Source organism: Bombus bifarius, unplaced genomic scaffold (assembly GCF_011952205.1).
Source record: "Bombus bifarius isolate JDL3187 unplaced genomic scaffold, Bbif_JDL3187 scf7180000008008, whole genome shotgun sequence".
Lineage (NCBI taxonomy): Eukaryota > Metazoa > Arthropoda > Insecta > Hymenoptera > Apidae > Bombus > Bombus bifarius.
In genome coordinates, this window is record NW_022884386.1 from 5567356 (window position 1) to 5583218 (window position 15863).

The following is a 15863-nucleotide window of genomic DNA, read 5'->3' on the forward strand; positions in this document are numbered from 1 at the left end:
AACGGGAATTTACGACTCCCGTTGGCGCGCTTCCTCGAGATCGCGTCTCCCCACGAACGTGCGAATTTACAGTTAGTAAGTAGACTTATTTACAAAATTGTAGCTAAATAGCGATCGATTTCTATGCAGTGTATGACGTTTATCGATTCAAAAAACATACTAATGGTGTACTTGTTACAATCAGAGGTACAATCAAATAGTATAGAGATCTTGTAGAAAATGGAGTGATCCATAATCATAATTTATCATAGCCGTTTGAAATTCCTCTTTGAGTACTTTAACAATTTTACGTTTGTTTCTACTCATTATGGCGTGTTATATTCGAAACTTATTGACAATCGTTCATTATATCAAAGATAGGAATCGAATACAGTGAGTAAAATTAAACTTGATTAGATTTTAATCGAAGTTGGAAAGTGTTGCTTCTAACTTTTGTAAATAGATATCGCGAAATTCACTACAAGTTTTAAGTTTCAACAATTTCAAAAGAAATAATTAATTTGACTGCCCGCTATCGAAGAAAATTTGTTAAAGGAAAGGGGATCAATACCTTCGATAAGTATTAATAACTACTAAGGAAAGTTGATTGAATTGACTCTCATTAACATGTAATAATATGGTTGCATTAATTGAAGGTGAACAGTGAAAACCATCTTTTGTAGGAACGAAAGATTAAAGTTCATCAATAAATACAGTCATATATACATGTTTTGTACTTCAGATTTTACACAAATTCGTTTCTTTATTTTTGGTATTCGATTATACAAAATTTCAATGTCGCCAAACGTATCGTTAAATATTTTTCCAAGATTTTCATCAAGATAAAATTTCTTCTTGATGTTCGACTGTAAACCTCTCTGATCCTGGAAATGTTAACAATGAAGTTGCGAAAACTTTTAAACTTGGCGATCCGTTCGACCGTATATTTTCCATCCTTGTGACGAAAAGATACCGATGAAGATCTTTTTCGTTAGTTCGCTCGAAAAGACTTTCCATGTTTTGCATGGTAAAAAGCTCTTGGGATTTTTGAAGTAAGGATAAGGGAAGCAAGTTCCATTTTAGACGATAGATAAGTGAATACAATCGATTTTTTTTCTAAGTGCCGGCTACAATCTAATGGGATGTTTACACGTGTAACAGATTCACAGTGAATGCATTGATAATGTTACGTTCCATGGTTTGGAAAAAAGCTGCTATTGATCCTGTATATTTGTCTGTACGTGACAGCACAAAAGTCTAACAAAATACCGAGGGTCACCAAAAGCCATATCAATATCATGTTAGAAATGGAATACAATCCGCAGCATTTTTCGACATAGTATTTTTAGATAACGTAATTGTATTCTACGTGTGTACAATTTAATAACTTGTCTATAGTTTTGTCCTCTTGAAGCCCTCTTTTTATCGTTTGGAAATTATCTCCCGCCTATAAATTTCAACTGTTCGTATCAACGATTCTTAAGCTGGAATATCAATTTTTATTCCAGTCTCGCTATGGTAAATATTTGATATATGGTAAATATTTAAGCTACATTTGGTCGACCACACTTACCTTGCACTCGATCAATCTTCCTTAAACGTTCCCACACGAATTTCAAAGTACTTTTCAATATCTTCAATCGATTCTAGCAAATACGTAAATTCCGATTTTCCGTTACTTGCTAATGTACAAAGATGCGGGAAATTCGTAACACGTGAGCCATTTTCCTTGACAAGATAAGCCAGGGATTAATACTTTGGAAGGATGATCTTAAAGGGTTACAACGAACGAAGCTTGCGCGATAATATCACAAAGTTCTTAACTTTTTTTGTTTGAAATTATCATTGACTTTTCTGTGCGCTATTCCTTAAATATATACCGTTCTTCCAAAATACGATGATCAGATGTGCGTTTCATTCGAGGGAGTCTCATCTTCGTCAGACACTTGATATTTGAGACGTCTATTTTTCGCGTGTATTAGGATCGATGATCTTTTTGTCTGTTGCAAATATCGCGAAGCACCGATTTCGTTAGTGTTTTTGTCTGCTGTCAAAAAATAGTTCGCAGGTACGTTATTCGTTCGCTTTTCATCCTCTCCATCGTCTGCCTGTAATTGAGCTGCCTCGTGCGACTTGTTTTCCACAGGATCCGAAGCGCTGTACCTACACATATGCCGGGAACAACAATTTCTGGGAGCGTGAATTGGTTTACGAAGTTTTACGGTGTAAAGCGTAATCGTAGTTCGTACGACAAACAATTCACCAAGCACAAAAATGGGTGCAAAATTAACGACGAGCAAGGGAGATGCTTTTAACAAACATTAATCAAATTTGACTTACATCCCATGTCGTTGGCTATTTACGCTTCTTTCTCGAAACACCTGAGATGCTTGACTAGGCCTGACACCACAAATTGTACTGGAATCTCTCATGCTACTCAGGCCAACTCTGCTAATGGATGGATTGCTAGGGGAGCATCGACATGTTTCCTTAAAAGCATTCCGATATTTCGCGCTCATCACATTATACAGGATGGGATTGATGGTGGTGCTGAAGTAGTAAAGGCAACCAGTGAGCGGGTACACCCACTGGTTTATGTCATCATACGTCGAATCTTCGTACACGTATAATAATCGTTGAATGTGAAATGGCGCCCAACAGATGAAAAATGTGATCACTACGGCACCTGTAGAACCAAGTCGAAGCACGATTTCTATCCACCTTGATGTTTACTGATACTACCTGATACCTCTTTCTCCTTCTCCCTTTCCTCTTCCCAATATAATAACTATAAATAAATATTAATACCTTACAACGAACCGTGAAAGATGCAGCAATGTTTATAAATGAAGATCACCGGCCAAAAATCTAAGTGCATTCTTGTTGGTTTCCTAATTTTAATGTCGCTTTATGAACGAGCGAAAGGATTGTAATATAATGGAATCGAGAGTGAAAACAACCTGTTAGGTTTAAAGATTAAAACTATTAAAATCTATTAAACAAAGATTAAACTCTATCAAAACTAGCTCATAAGTTAACGAAAGCTCGTGGAAGTTAAAGGCATATATTTTAGTATCTTCAACGTTTTAATATAATGACGAGAAATATTTTGAAAATTTTTAAGTGAATAGAAAAACACACGTTTAACTGTAAAACCAGTTAAAAAGCAATTTTGATAACATGGGATTCATCGAAAGTCTATAAAACTGTTCCTCTATAAAAAAAGAAAAAAGAAATGAGAAATACGTTTTATCGTGTTCTTCTCCGTGTATTCTTCAAATGAATTAAATAGAAAGATCAGGAAGGGAGTAAATAAACGAGGTAATGAAATTTTCAACTACGTTACAACTCGCAAGAATGTTAGTACTTTCAACCTTTGTAACGTGTTATCGACAAGGTGAAAATTGTCTCGTGGTATGATGATCTCGCGTTGTCGAGAAACTTTGACATCCACGTCGGCTTTCTCATCAATCTCTGAACACGTTCCTTGATAGGATATCATCTATACGGAATAATGGCTGTCTTCATAGGTAAATCAGTTCGTGCTATATATTTACACGTGCGACAAAGGTATACGAAGTTGATTAACGTATTTACGAGGGGCGTATTAACATTTCGTAGGAACAAAGGACGGGATGATGTTTATTTAAAATAGAACATTTACTCAGCATCCGTGTGATGGTTTTCCGTGACTGGGCTTGTTTGGTTTCACCATGAACGTATCCCTCGACGTTTTGCGCGAGGGTATCACTTTGTATTCGCAACCCTATCCTCACATAAAGCACCGCGATAAACACCATGGGTATGAGAAAGAAGAAGATACAACTAAGCTGGTAAAGAGGGAAATTTGGCATGTTTTCCTTCAGCATCGCGCAAATCGCGGATTCTTCCGAGTTTCGTTTCGAGTCTGGAAATCAAAACCAAGCGATATTTTCAACGAGAGAAAGTGACCATTTAAAAGAAGAATAAAAAGAAAGAACAAAATTTCGCTTATTTAATTACTCGTATCAGCAAATTCGTATGGAAAATGAACGATACGAAAATTAATGAAACGCGCACAAAATACATATATACGTCGAAAAGTGCTTTTGACTCGAATTTCTTGCTCTCATTTGCTCGATTGACATTTCCGATTTTCCAAACCGTTCATCAGTTTATTGATTACATTTTCGGTTCATGAACGCATGAATACAGTTTACAGAGTGTACGTTGAGCAAATATCTATCCTGACATCGTATCTATAATATATGGTAAAATTGCGTTAATACGATTTATAATTCAAATGTAAAATCGATACCTTTTCAAATATCTATTTGTTTAAATCTTTAAAGCACTCCTAGAAAATGCTGAAACTTCTGCTAGCAACTTTACGAGCGGTATAGTAAAGCTTGCGAAAGCCACAAAGAATACAGAATAACAAATAGCTTTGCAAGAACTCACTTTGTGGGTACTCAACGTAATCTATATCAATGTAAGCAGCGAATGGTATAGCAAAAATCAAAGCTATCAACCATGCACCAAATATAGATCGTATAGAACGCTTCAGACCACTTCCATAATGACGAAGAGGATGATAAATTGCCAAATATCTTTCTACTGAGAATGCCATTATAGTTAGTACCGACACGTAAGAGGACCTTTAAAAAGAAAATTCTTGTAGTTGCTTTAAAACAAGGTTTTTTTGCGTCATCTCGTATAACGTTCAAAGTATGCTATTCTTTGACTGGTGCTACGTCGACTCACGTTTCGGAGACGTACGCTCTCAGTTTACATATGCCTAGTCCCCATTGCCATGGATATTGTTGCCAAAATACGCTCAATTCGAAGGGTAAACCTGAAAATCAATTGGAAAATTCGTGCTTACCCTCGTACTGTAATTGTTTTCATAGGGATTCGTGCTTTTCTTTGATTACACGCTCCGTTTCCGAAATTGCCATGTTGCAAAATAAAGATAAAATCGTGCTCGTGAAGTAAATATCCTTTATATCGAGTTTATTCGTTCAATTTCCTTTCATGATCGACCTATTTACGAATAATTGAATGTTTCACAACTTAAGAACACGGGATGCTACGAACTGCTGATTCAATAATGCAAGAGTAAAAGCAAGAGAGAATGCGATAATTTCAATGAAAAACATTTTCCAATAAAGTCTATTCCTTTTTCCTTCACGATTTCATCCATGAAATTCCTTTCCGAAATACGTTAGTTTGTACAATTGCAATGATTCGAATTCAATTACCGCTTTAGTTCGGTGAATAAAAAAAAAGAGAGAGAAGAAAATACAAAATTATAAAACAATGACATTGGACGAAAATCAAAGATCAGTGAACATAAATTAATTGTAAGGCTACTTGCGATGCAAACTAATTTATTCAGGGGAATCGCGATTCAGCACCAGATACAAATGAAATCGTAACGAACAACGAATGGAATCGTAAGTGGAACCTTTAATCACAGCAAGGAACATCGAACAACCCATTAACCGACAATTAACGTCTAATACGTGACCATTTTGCAAATATCGTCTCGCAACCGGCAATACTACATAAAACTCTTGTTAAATAGACTTTCTAATTTATACTGTGCACTGGCAAAGACATTGTAGATCAGAGATTCCGACGAATAAAGAATTTTTAACTACATAATTTTCTCGAAGTACTAATTATTTCTATTTTCTTATTTTTAATACAATTCTAGCAAATAACAAATGTGATCAAATGTCAATAAAATGTAACTGCAAGTATAGGGATTGAATAGTATATCAAGTATAAATGTATATTACATAGATACATATACTTCTTATCTTACGTTACATATATCAGTTTCCATTTCCACCGGAAACATAATTCTTCATCAATGAATCACATATGTCTCGACTAGTTATGAATTAATCACAACTAATGGATTCGATAAGTTATCTACACGTGGGTCGAACTGCAACGGCACGACTATCGTAAAACAATTAAAAGCAGACAATTTCTAATCTTTTTAATACCATGTTAAAATACTTCTCAATCGTAAAATTATACGCAATTTGTATGTCCAATTAAGTTTCTAATTAAAGTATCATTTCGTCCGAATATTTCTTTAAACTAATTCGCTTTGATTCGATTTGCAGTTATCGCAAATTATATTCGATTATATTTACAAATCAGCATTAACTGCGACGAATAAAGTATACAAAAAATATAGAAAAAACAACGAGTAACGAACATTTCTTAAACTTACCCAATATCAAAAACAGCAGATCGGATACCGCCAAATTGAACAAGTAATAATTCGTCGGTGTCTGCATGGTCGGATTCCTCCATATAACGATGCAAGTGATCACATTGCCAACAAATCCGGTTACGAAGATGATAACGTACGTAAGGGTAACAGGCACGACCAACGTTAAAGATAAATACTTGGGACCGCGTATTTTTTCCAAGTATTCCAATTCGTCGCTAATGTTCTCGTAAAACGAATATTTATCCGACACATCCATCGTTCACGAATCTTAATCACCGTTTGCGACAGAAATAAATCACTCTGCCCTCTGTTCCCTTTTAAGTCACGCAACAATAATCGTTCTCCCTCACTTCGAAAACAATTAATAGTCTTCCCATAAATGTCAGATATTTGCTTCATAGAAATCCCTTCCGTATTCGTCGGCAAAGAACAAATTCATCTGTTGCTCGAATCTCGACAGTTCCAGCCGAAATCAATGACGTGTGGAAAACAGTAATAACGCTGGCGCCTCCCTCCCCCCATGCGAGGGATGATCTTAAAAGCGCACCGTTCGCCAGATCGTGAACAAGTGACGTCTCTCGAGTTGCTCACCTTTGCACCACGCGCCCATCTACTACGCACCCAACCCTCCACTTTAACCCCCGCAAACCAGTCCGCATCGTAACTCGACCAATAAAATCACGCGCATCTCGCCAAATCAACGATTCAAAATATTTAACGACAATTTTATCGTTCTGATTACCGAGAGAAATTTCTGCTCGCGCATACGCATATTTCACGAGTTGTAACACCTGCGAAAACTTACTTCTCCCCTAGACGCGTCTTGATATTTTCGCAAATAGGACCAGGAGGGCATAGCATAAAACGAGATTTAATGCCGTGATAAATTGAACTACGCGACAACACGATAAACGGTTGCGCGATTTAACGCGAGAAATGAAGTTCTTCCGAATGTTTCGCTCTATCCGCTTCGTCTGTTCGGTATAATTCGATATACTCTCAACATTTAGCCGCTCAATCGTTCCACGTCAGAAGTTAGAGCAAATAAAAACGATATAACGCTGTCGTTCAAAGACATTGTATAGTTCCGATGTTGTTTGATATTATTAGAGGAAAATTCCCAGTTGTACGTAACCTCGTTAGGAGCTTTAATGTCATCGTTATTAAAATCCTGTACTTGGATAGTTAGGGATGATATTAAATCGCGTTAAAACGTGTAATTACTGTCGACTTGTACGAGTACGAAAACAATACGAGTACCGGAGGATGCGTATTTTTGGCATCCGCTAAAATTATTGCTTATCTAGTTCAGCGATGGGAAACACTACTACTCTACGGCATCAAAGAGTGGCTATATTTATTTCGATTCTTATTGTATGAAGTACAAATATTTTTCATACAATTTAATTTCGACAAATTATTGATGTTCCCGCGTGTGTGAGTGACAATTTTTGTTTCCAAGAATTTGCTTTCTCATTCTACCAATCTTGCTTCGCGCCTTTAGAATTTTCATTTTACCTCGCAATCGTTCACGAATCTTTTCCCGTCTTATTGTCCTCAAGTATTCGTCTCTGACTGTGATTTACATACATTTGCACATTCTTCCGGGAAGTATGACGGAATGCCGCAATTAGTGTTTTTTTATATCTTCTGGGTTCGATAGCTGGATTTATCGGTATCGCGAAACAAAAAATGAATCACGTATTTCTTTGATTTATAAGTTAAGGATTCTCGAAATAAATATCGCTTGTTGTTATCGCTATCAAGACGAGCAATCTCAATTGCTTGTTTCGGAAGATGTATCTGACGGAAATGGCAGAGTAAGAAAGCTTCTTCATATCCGAAACGTACTTCTTGTATTTGCGGAGTGCACGAGTCGAGGATTAATATCAACGTGCCAAGAATAAAAATGTAGAAGGAGAACTGAAAAATATACGATATCAGTATGATATATAGATGGATTGCTAGATGATTACACGATCTGAAAAAAATTTTTTTAATGCGCCAATTTCACTTTTAATAAAAATATAAGAAATCAAAAATATAGTATCGTTAAATACAGTGGATGAACGTGGACAAAAACGGAAACTTAGTACACGTAGCGAGTTCCTATTTTCTTTACATCACGTACATATATTTCACATTTTACCTTTAACGTCTTCTTACCGTGTACCGAGATAATAGCGTTACGTTTCCACGTTTTTGTCCTTATTCAGTTTTTAGATGATAAACAGTGGATTAGAAAACGTTGCGTCTGAAAAGAAAAGAGGAAAATCAATAAAATCGCGTGCACTGCAGAATATGAATGAAATCTAACGGTATTACCATCGCTTAAGAAAACAATGTTACCCATTGCAATGATTTCTGGCCCATTAGTTGTGTGAAAACTGTCCAAAACACGCACTGATACACCGAATACAAGCATTCAACTATCACGAAACTGATCAATTCTGTCACACAATACAAATATTCTAACAAGACGCGCGTTGCCATTTTTACGTTCTTAAAATATTCTTTCTAACATTATCTGGCAATAGTGGAATATAATAAACGAATACGAAAGCTTTTATTCAGGTTACACCATTCATATTGACAACTTGAACAGAGAAATTGCTGACGCATTCTTTTGTTCAGCTACAAAATTCTATACTTGAGAAATATCTTAACTCAAACCGTAATGTTTTTCGAAAGTGTATTATTCTATATCCTCTCTGTTCTTTCTTTCTGCACTTAGCTTTCTTTCTATCATGTATCTAACTATTATTCCTTTATTTTATCAGAATAATAGGGATCTCCTTACGCTATATCATAAACGAGACAGACTTAATGATGTAAACTATTTTAATTAGAATGTCACCTTAAAATCAGATACACCTGAATTTTTCTGTCCTCCAACAATTTCGTTTTAAACAAGCTGTTTTATATTTCAAATGTCTTCTGAATAGAAGTTTGAAAAGATAGTTTCAAGAAATTGCTTTTGTAAAATTTATTTGGTGAGGAGACTTTTCTATTCTACTTTCCAGTTCTCCAATTCTTCCTTCTCTTTTCCTTCATAACAGAAGAATGGAATGTATATTACATAACGCAGCAAACTGACAGCAGTCCACTATAACAATAACTTTTCGTTACTTCAGCACGCTACAATTTTTTATACAACAAAAATTAATATATTCTTTACACGAAAAATATGTTATTTTCCTGCTTTGTTGAGAATTGGACTGATTTGGCTATCAGGTACAGAATTATTTCCTAGATCAATTTAATCGAGAATATTATTGGATATATTACTTTTCGAATCACCTCGTGGATATAGAATTTTATTACCAGAGTCAATAACAAGCTCGAATCAAGTTAATTCAATTACGTAACGAGATGACCAAAAGTTTTGTTACTACAACAACTATTTTCTGTTCCTGCAAATACGGAATTTTATTTAATAAAACACGAACGCTAGTTTTTTGTGATCATAAGTAAACTCGAAGAGCAGATATCTTACAATTACGAAACTTTGATTTTCGACTACCGACAAACTTTACACAGTTACAGATGTAAGCTTATCACATTTCCTTCGTCCATGTTCATTAAAAGTTCGAACTTGGTGTCAATCAATTCGAAACTTTAGGAAGTAATTACAACTCGTTCCTTGATGAAACAATTCTTGGACAAGTTTTATCAGAAACTTATTATTTTTAAATATTCATATACTGTGATATAATAATACATTATTTCATAATATATTTTCCATATATTTTATTTATTCAATTATTCTCCACATTCAGCTTCTTCTCTATTTTTAATTCCGTGTTGAATAATTTTGTGGCGCATCAAAATATTTGTTGGATGTATAAATACGATCTCCAGAAATCATATTTAATTGTATTTATTTTATTCATTTCCTTTTGACGCGCGAATTCTGATTTGCATTAAATTATAAATAATAATGAGATAAAAGGAAATAAACTGAAATAAGATAAAGTAAATTGTCCTGCATTGTTAGTGCGAGATTTTAAGAGGAATTTTCCTTCGTTGTTAAGAAAAAGATTTTCAAGATGCAAAATGTATCTAATAAAAAAATTGGATACCCAATGAAGTAATAAAGTACCCAATAGAAAGCTTTAAAAGATTCTAAACAGTTTCTTATATCAACCGTATTTAAAATAGTTTCATTAAAAGGATTCGAACCTTTGATAAAGAGAATTAATAGCGTCCTGACATTCCTTGTCACAAGATACCGTTCTTTGCCGGAGTTTTCTAGACTGACAAAAGTATGTACTCGCCTTTCTCGCATGATTTTTACTCTTTTGTACGTGCTATTATAAAATAAATGTCACTCGGTAAACAGTGCTTATTTATATTTGACTTACGTACATTACGATTTTCGCAATTAACCGCTAGAACTTTTAAGTACATAATCCTTAAGTACAATTGAGTAAAAATGAATTTAAAAACGCAACAATACAATACAGTCAGAAAATAAATAAGATAAGCAATAACGATACAACAAGCTTAAAACTATTATGTACAATAATTTTAACGGCTAACAATGTACAACTTAAATTACAAAACGCTACTGGTTGTAGACCCAGACTTATTCTCTTCTGTGTTACGAGCAGGATCTCTTTCATTTCTTTCTTCCTGCTGTCCGGAGTGCATTCGATTGAGAAGGGGCTTCGACGTGAAATCTTCCTTTGTGAGCATGTGTGATTTACGAGCGATATTATCGTTTATATTTCCATCTCTATTCACGCCTTCTCGACTTGTAGTAAATCGAAACATCTCCTTCGCTTGACTAATAGTATATCTAAACAAAAATTACAATGATATCGGACGTGGCGTTAAAGTAAGAAAGCATTGCCACTTTGAAATTCCCACTTTTTATAAAACTATGTTAAACATGCTACCTCACTGAACACTTGAAACTTGAGCTTCGCGCTTTTCCGCTCGAATTACTATTGCATATTTGAGACTCTCTGGTAGTCCAACTTCTCCTGCCTGTCATTCTCGTTTTGCAGCAGATGGTTTCTTTGAACGCTTTCCTATACCTCATACTCATCAAATTGTATAAAATTGGATTCACGGTTGTGCTAAAGTAATAGAGGCATCCGCTTAAGATATACAGACACTCGTTCAAGTCTGGATAGTAGTCAGATTCTTGCGCGTAGATATAAAGCAATCGTTGAGCATGAAACGGTGCCCAACAAATGAAAAATAAAATAACCACCGCAGCTAAAACAGCGATTACAGGTTACAAATCTGACGAAAATAAAAGTATTATGTAAAAAATTGAAGATAAAAGACGTCTTACTTAACATTCTGATCACGGATTTTCGAGACTGAGTTTGCCTCGAGTCTCCATGAATAGCGCCCTGCATCACAGAGTTTAAAGTATGATTTGTACTGTTTCTGATTTTTAAACCCATTCTGGTATACACCACCAAAATGACTAGCATTGGTATCAAGAAAAATATAATACTGCTCAACTCATAGAGAGGGAAATTAGGCATATATGGCAGCAACATTCCGCAAACCGCGGAATTAGCCGAGTAATTCCCGGAATCTAAATAATTATACATTTTCGTTACTTCCTTTATATACATGTATATATAGCGGTTCGGAGAAACGCGATGAAATCTTTTAATTAACCTCGTGGATATTCGACTAAGTTGACTTTCGTGTAGATTGCAAACGGTATGGCAGAAACCAACGCAATCGACCACGCGGCTAAAATGAAACGTATTGGTCTTTTGAGGCCACTTATTGTATAAACGCGGAGCGGGTGACAAATCGCCAAATATCTTTCCATGGAAAAGGCTACTATCGTAAGAACCGATACGTAGGAAGATCTATTAAGCAGAAAATAAATTTTACAGAGAAATTTATATAATATAATTGTTTGTAATTGACTAAAAAATAGATTGCTTACACTTCCGATACGTATGCCCTGATTTTGCAAAGACTAACTCCTAGAACCCATGGATATTGTTGCCAAAAGAGGCTCAGCTCATTAGGTAATCCTGAAAATGATCGAACACAGCACGATAACGATCGAAGAACAAGTAAATAATAATCGATCGATCGAGATATTTTATTTCACCGTAACAATTGAAAGACACAAGAGTCTCTGTGATGCATAAACTCATTTTCTCGAAAGTAGATTTACGACTGCCTTAAACCCAGATGGCAATGTTTCATGACGATGTTAATGAGATGCGAAATTGTATCTCTCGTGTTAAACCAACTTCAATATTTATTACACCGTCTGAGAAACTATTTCTATTTGCTTCAACCTTTTAGACGTCGAATTGCGTATTAATGCAGAGATACAATTATCTAGTGACGACTTATTTCCTAATAAACGCTCACAATGGAGAACAAAGGGGACCGAAACGTTGAAAATGAATCATTTAATAAAATATGATTACTCTGAGTTCAAACGAACGTCATCTAGAAAACGCTAATTAGAAGCAATATCTATGCAGTCACACTTGGTATTTCACAAAATCAATATCAGATACCGATCATGCTGAATGTGCGTAAGCATTGAACGTCTTATCATAATTTTTTTAATCACTGATTTTCATCGCTATTGCGAACAGCATACCTATCGATAAGAATTCGACATTTTTCTATCTTTCCAACGATACATACAGAAAACAGTTCTTTTTCGCAGCGTAGGAGATACAACAAAAGTATGGTTGTATATTTTGACGTCATTATCAAGTTTAGCAGAATACACGGAACTTAAAAAGGTAAGATTTTTATCAGAAGTTAATCGGTATATTGACGTCTACGATTTTCAGCGTAGAGACCTCTTCATTTCTGCCATTGTATCCTTATTTCGGAAAAAAAAAGGATTCTTACGGAAAGTTTCTCATACGATGAGATTGAAAACTCAACGTGTCTACAGTCAACAGCTACATCTCGATAGTCAAATTTCATTCTAATTATGTATATGATATTGTTATCGTCGTCTCGTTATCTTGATCTTAAATTTCAGTTATTCGAGTGACGAACATCCAGGTTAATTTCGTAAACGCGATGCAAAATATAAATGATCGTATAAAGCGTTATGCTTGTTCCTATCATCTTAAATCTGTTAATTCTACGATGACTTTGACACCACCGGTGCACGCACGTCCACAACTTTTATCCTGAAAAATTCGCGCTATGACGCAAATATAAACGACGTTACGATCAACAAACAACCAACCGAGCAGATAACAATCTCTCGTGTACACATTAGAGGAAGATTAATTTAAAGCCTTTATCATCGACTTAAGAAACAATGGTAAAACAGTCTGAATTTAAACGCGTCGTTCGTAGATAAATTTCTCGATACAGTCCTTTTTGCCTTCCTTTTTTCCGTTAATCGCTCATATATCGGCAATACGCTCGAACATAAATTCGCTAAATCAAACAATCATATATTATATCTATATAACTATCATACATATAAACTAAATTAAATATCGTTTCTGTCCACACGTTTCTCTGTATATTGACATCGACCTACTTTTATCAAGCATCGATATATAAAAATATTAGCAATTCCAATAGAAATGCTATTTCCACTTAATAACTTAATCGAGTATACGTTATTTCAGAGATCAGACATAAATCTAATACGGTTATAGATTCTCTTCGTGTCGATTAAAAGCAAATCGATATACCTATACAGGGGGTTGCGTGTATTCGTCCACGCTTATCTTTATTAAACGTCTATCGAACTTCATTATCTTCATGTTCCTTCATAAATTGTTTTTACGAACGGGGAGAATGAGAATTGACGTGACCCGGACGAAGCAACAAAACGTATCGATACAGGCAAACGTAAACGCCACTCACCCAACACAAGTAGAATAAGGTCAGATATGGCCAGACTAAACAAGTAGTAGTTGGTGGCCGTATGCATCGAAGGATTTCTTATAATTACGATACACGTCGTGACGTTCCCAAAAATACCAGTCACAAAAATTGTCACGTACGCTATCGTTAATGGTATCACCATCTTCAGAGGCAGATACTTAGGTCCAAGTACCGTGGCCAAATATTCGTCTTCCGTTAAGTTCTTCAAATCCAAATCCTTCCAAAAGTCGTGAATATCGTTTGTATCGTTCTTCGACGTTTCCATGATGATTTTTAAGGTGGGCAAGTAAATTTTCTTCCTCTGTTCCCGAAGAATATCTTTCGCGAAAGAAGTCGTACTTCGATCGCTGAATATTTCAAACGAAACCTGCGTGTTCTTGAAGAAACACGTTTAGAATTTGACACGTTTCATTTAGTTTGATTTAGTTTAAAAATGTATTACGCGTGATCGTAGAAATGATCACCGGTAAACAAAACATTCTGCTACGAGGCTCGATAATTCGATGTCGAGTCAACAAACCACGATCGGTCGATCATTAGTAGGTCATCAGCTTAAGACAAGTTGAAGACAGTTCAATAATTTTATCGAAATTGTTGTCCCACGAAATTGTTTCACTTCGAATAATAAAATATCGTAGACTTGTTTCAAATATTCACTCCGTCTAAACTTAATCGTAGACATTCAACTTGTCATTTCAATGAAAATTTGATTCGGTGTAAGTTTGGTCGACCGTTTCTCGTTAATGAACCACCACATATTTCCATTCTTTTTCATCCACATACAAATCTTCTCACAAACAAACATACACGATTCACGTACCGAACAACGAAGAAACACGTTATTATTTATCGTTACTAATTATCATCGCTAGAACAATTCCACAAAATATTATAATTTCTCCTGATAATACAGGTTATATTTATATTTTGTTTATATTTATGTCTATAATTTGTCGGTAATGCTCGTAAAATATATAGCTACAAAAAAGATGAAGAAAGAAATGCAAGAAAGAAATTGGAAACCATGTGCACGGTGAGGAGCAAGAAAGAGATATGTGTTTTGAGCGCGTAACTTGCTATCATTAACACAAATGATCAAAATAAATGGTCGAAATGAAGCGGAGGACGGTAAATCAACCAATCGTCGCTGTCGACAGCAGACTACTGTACAGCGTGACTGAACTCAACATTCTTAACGATACCGTTGAACACCTTTCGTCCCAACAATCTCATCTCTCCTGATTTTGCGATAAGAGAGTCGTTCTAACGTTCCATTCTATTCTATTAAGATTTTCAGTGCATTCAATCGCGCTTGTAGCTGTACCTTATTGATATATTTTGTGTCTAATCACACAGTGTAAATGTAACTTTTATTAAATCGAAAAAAATTTCTTTTTCCTTTTATTTGGCAAAATGATCTAACAATTGTTTGCAAATGTTTTACTGAGATTGATGACAGATTCGAATAACGTATAATAGATCCGATTTTTTAACAGATAAGTTTACTCTTAACATTGTAGCGTGTCATATGAAACAAAGAATAAGGAGGATTAAGCTTGAAAGATGTTGATGTATAAGCATGTTCCTGTATGTACAAAAATTCATAAGAAATGCATATTTATTGTATCATATGCATATATGTATCGTATTATCTCGAATATGTATGATCATGAGTCATTAGTAGGAAAAGAATCTCCAATTTACGGAGAAGTAATCAGATACGACGCATTTTGCGATCTATAAAATTTACAAGAGCAGTAAAAAAAGATAATCATTTTCGTGGTAT

The 15863-nt window shown here is 35.1% G+C and overlaps 2 protein-coding genes across 3 annotated transcripts; both read right to left on the reverse strand.

The window, feature by feature from the left end:
* Positions 1 to 1782: 1782 nt before the first annotated feature.
* LOC117206475 (neuropeptides capa receptor-like) lies at positions 1783 to 8730 on the reverse strand. 2 transcript variants are annotated; one of them, XM_033445832.1, is made up of 6 exons: positions 6209 to 8729; positions 4723 to 4813; positions 4420 to 4616; positions 3644 to 3886; positions 2320 to 2665; positions 1783 to 2142 (listed from the first exon to the last, which is right to left on the reverse strand). In XM_033445832.1, the coding sequence occupies exons 1-6, from the start codon at positions 6465 to 6467 to the stop codon at positions 1881 to 1883; spliced, it is 1398 nt and encodes a 465-aa protein (XP_033301723.1). In that variant the 5' UTR covers positions 6468 to 8729; the 3' UTR covers positions 1783 to 1880. The 2 variants fall into 2 exon arrangements, with proteins under 2 accessions (XP_033301723.1, XP_033301724.1); XM_033445833.1 differs by lacking the exon at positions 3644 to 3886 and having other exon boundaries at positions 6209 to 8730.
* An 878-nt stretch (positions 8731 to 9608) lies between these two features.
* On the reverse strand, positions 9609 to 14342 carry LOC117206474 (neuropeptides capa receptor-like). Its single transcript, XM_033445831.1, has 6 exons — positions 14057 to 14342; positions 12135 to 12225; positions 11855 to 12054; positions 11517 to 11768; positions 11113 to 11437; positions 9609 to 11012 (listed from the first exon to the last, which is right to left on the reverse strand). The coding sequence occupies exons 1-6, from the start codon at positions 14340 to 14342 to the stop codon at positions 10769 to 10771; spliced, it is 1398 nt and encodes a 465-aa protein (XP_033301722.1). The 3' UTR covers positions 9609 to 10768.
* Positions 14343 to 15863: the final 1521 nt, after the last annotated feature.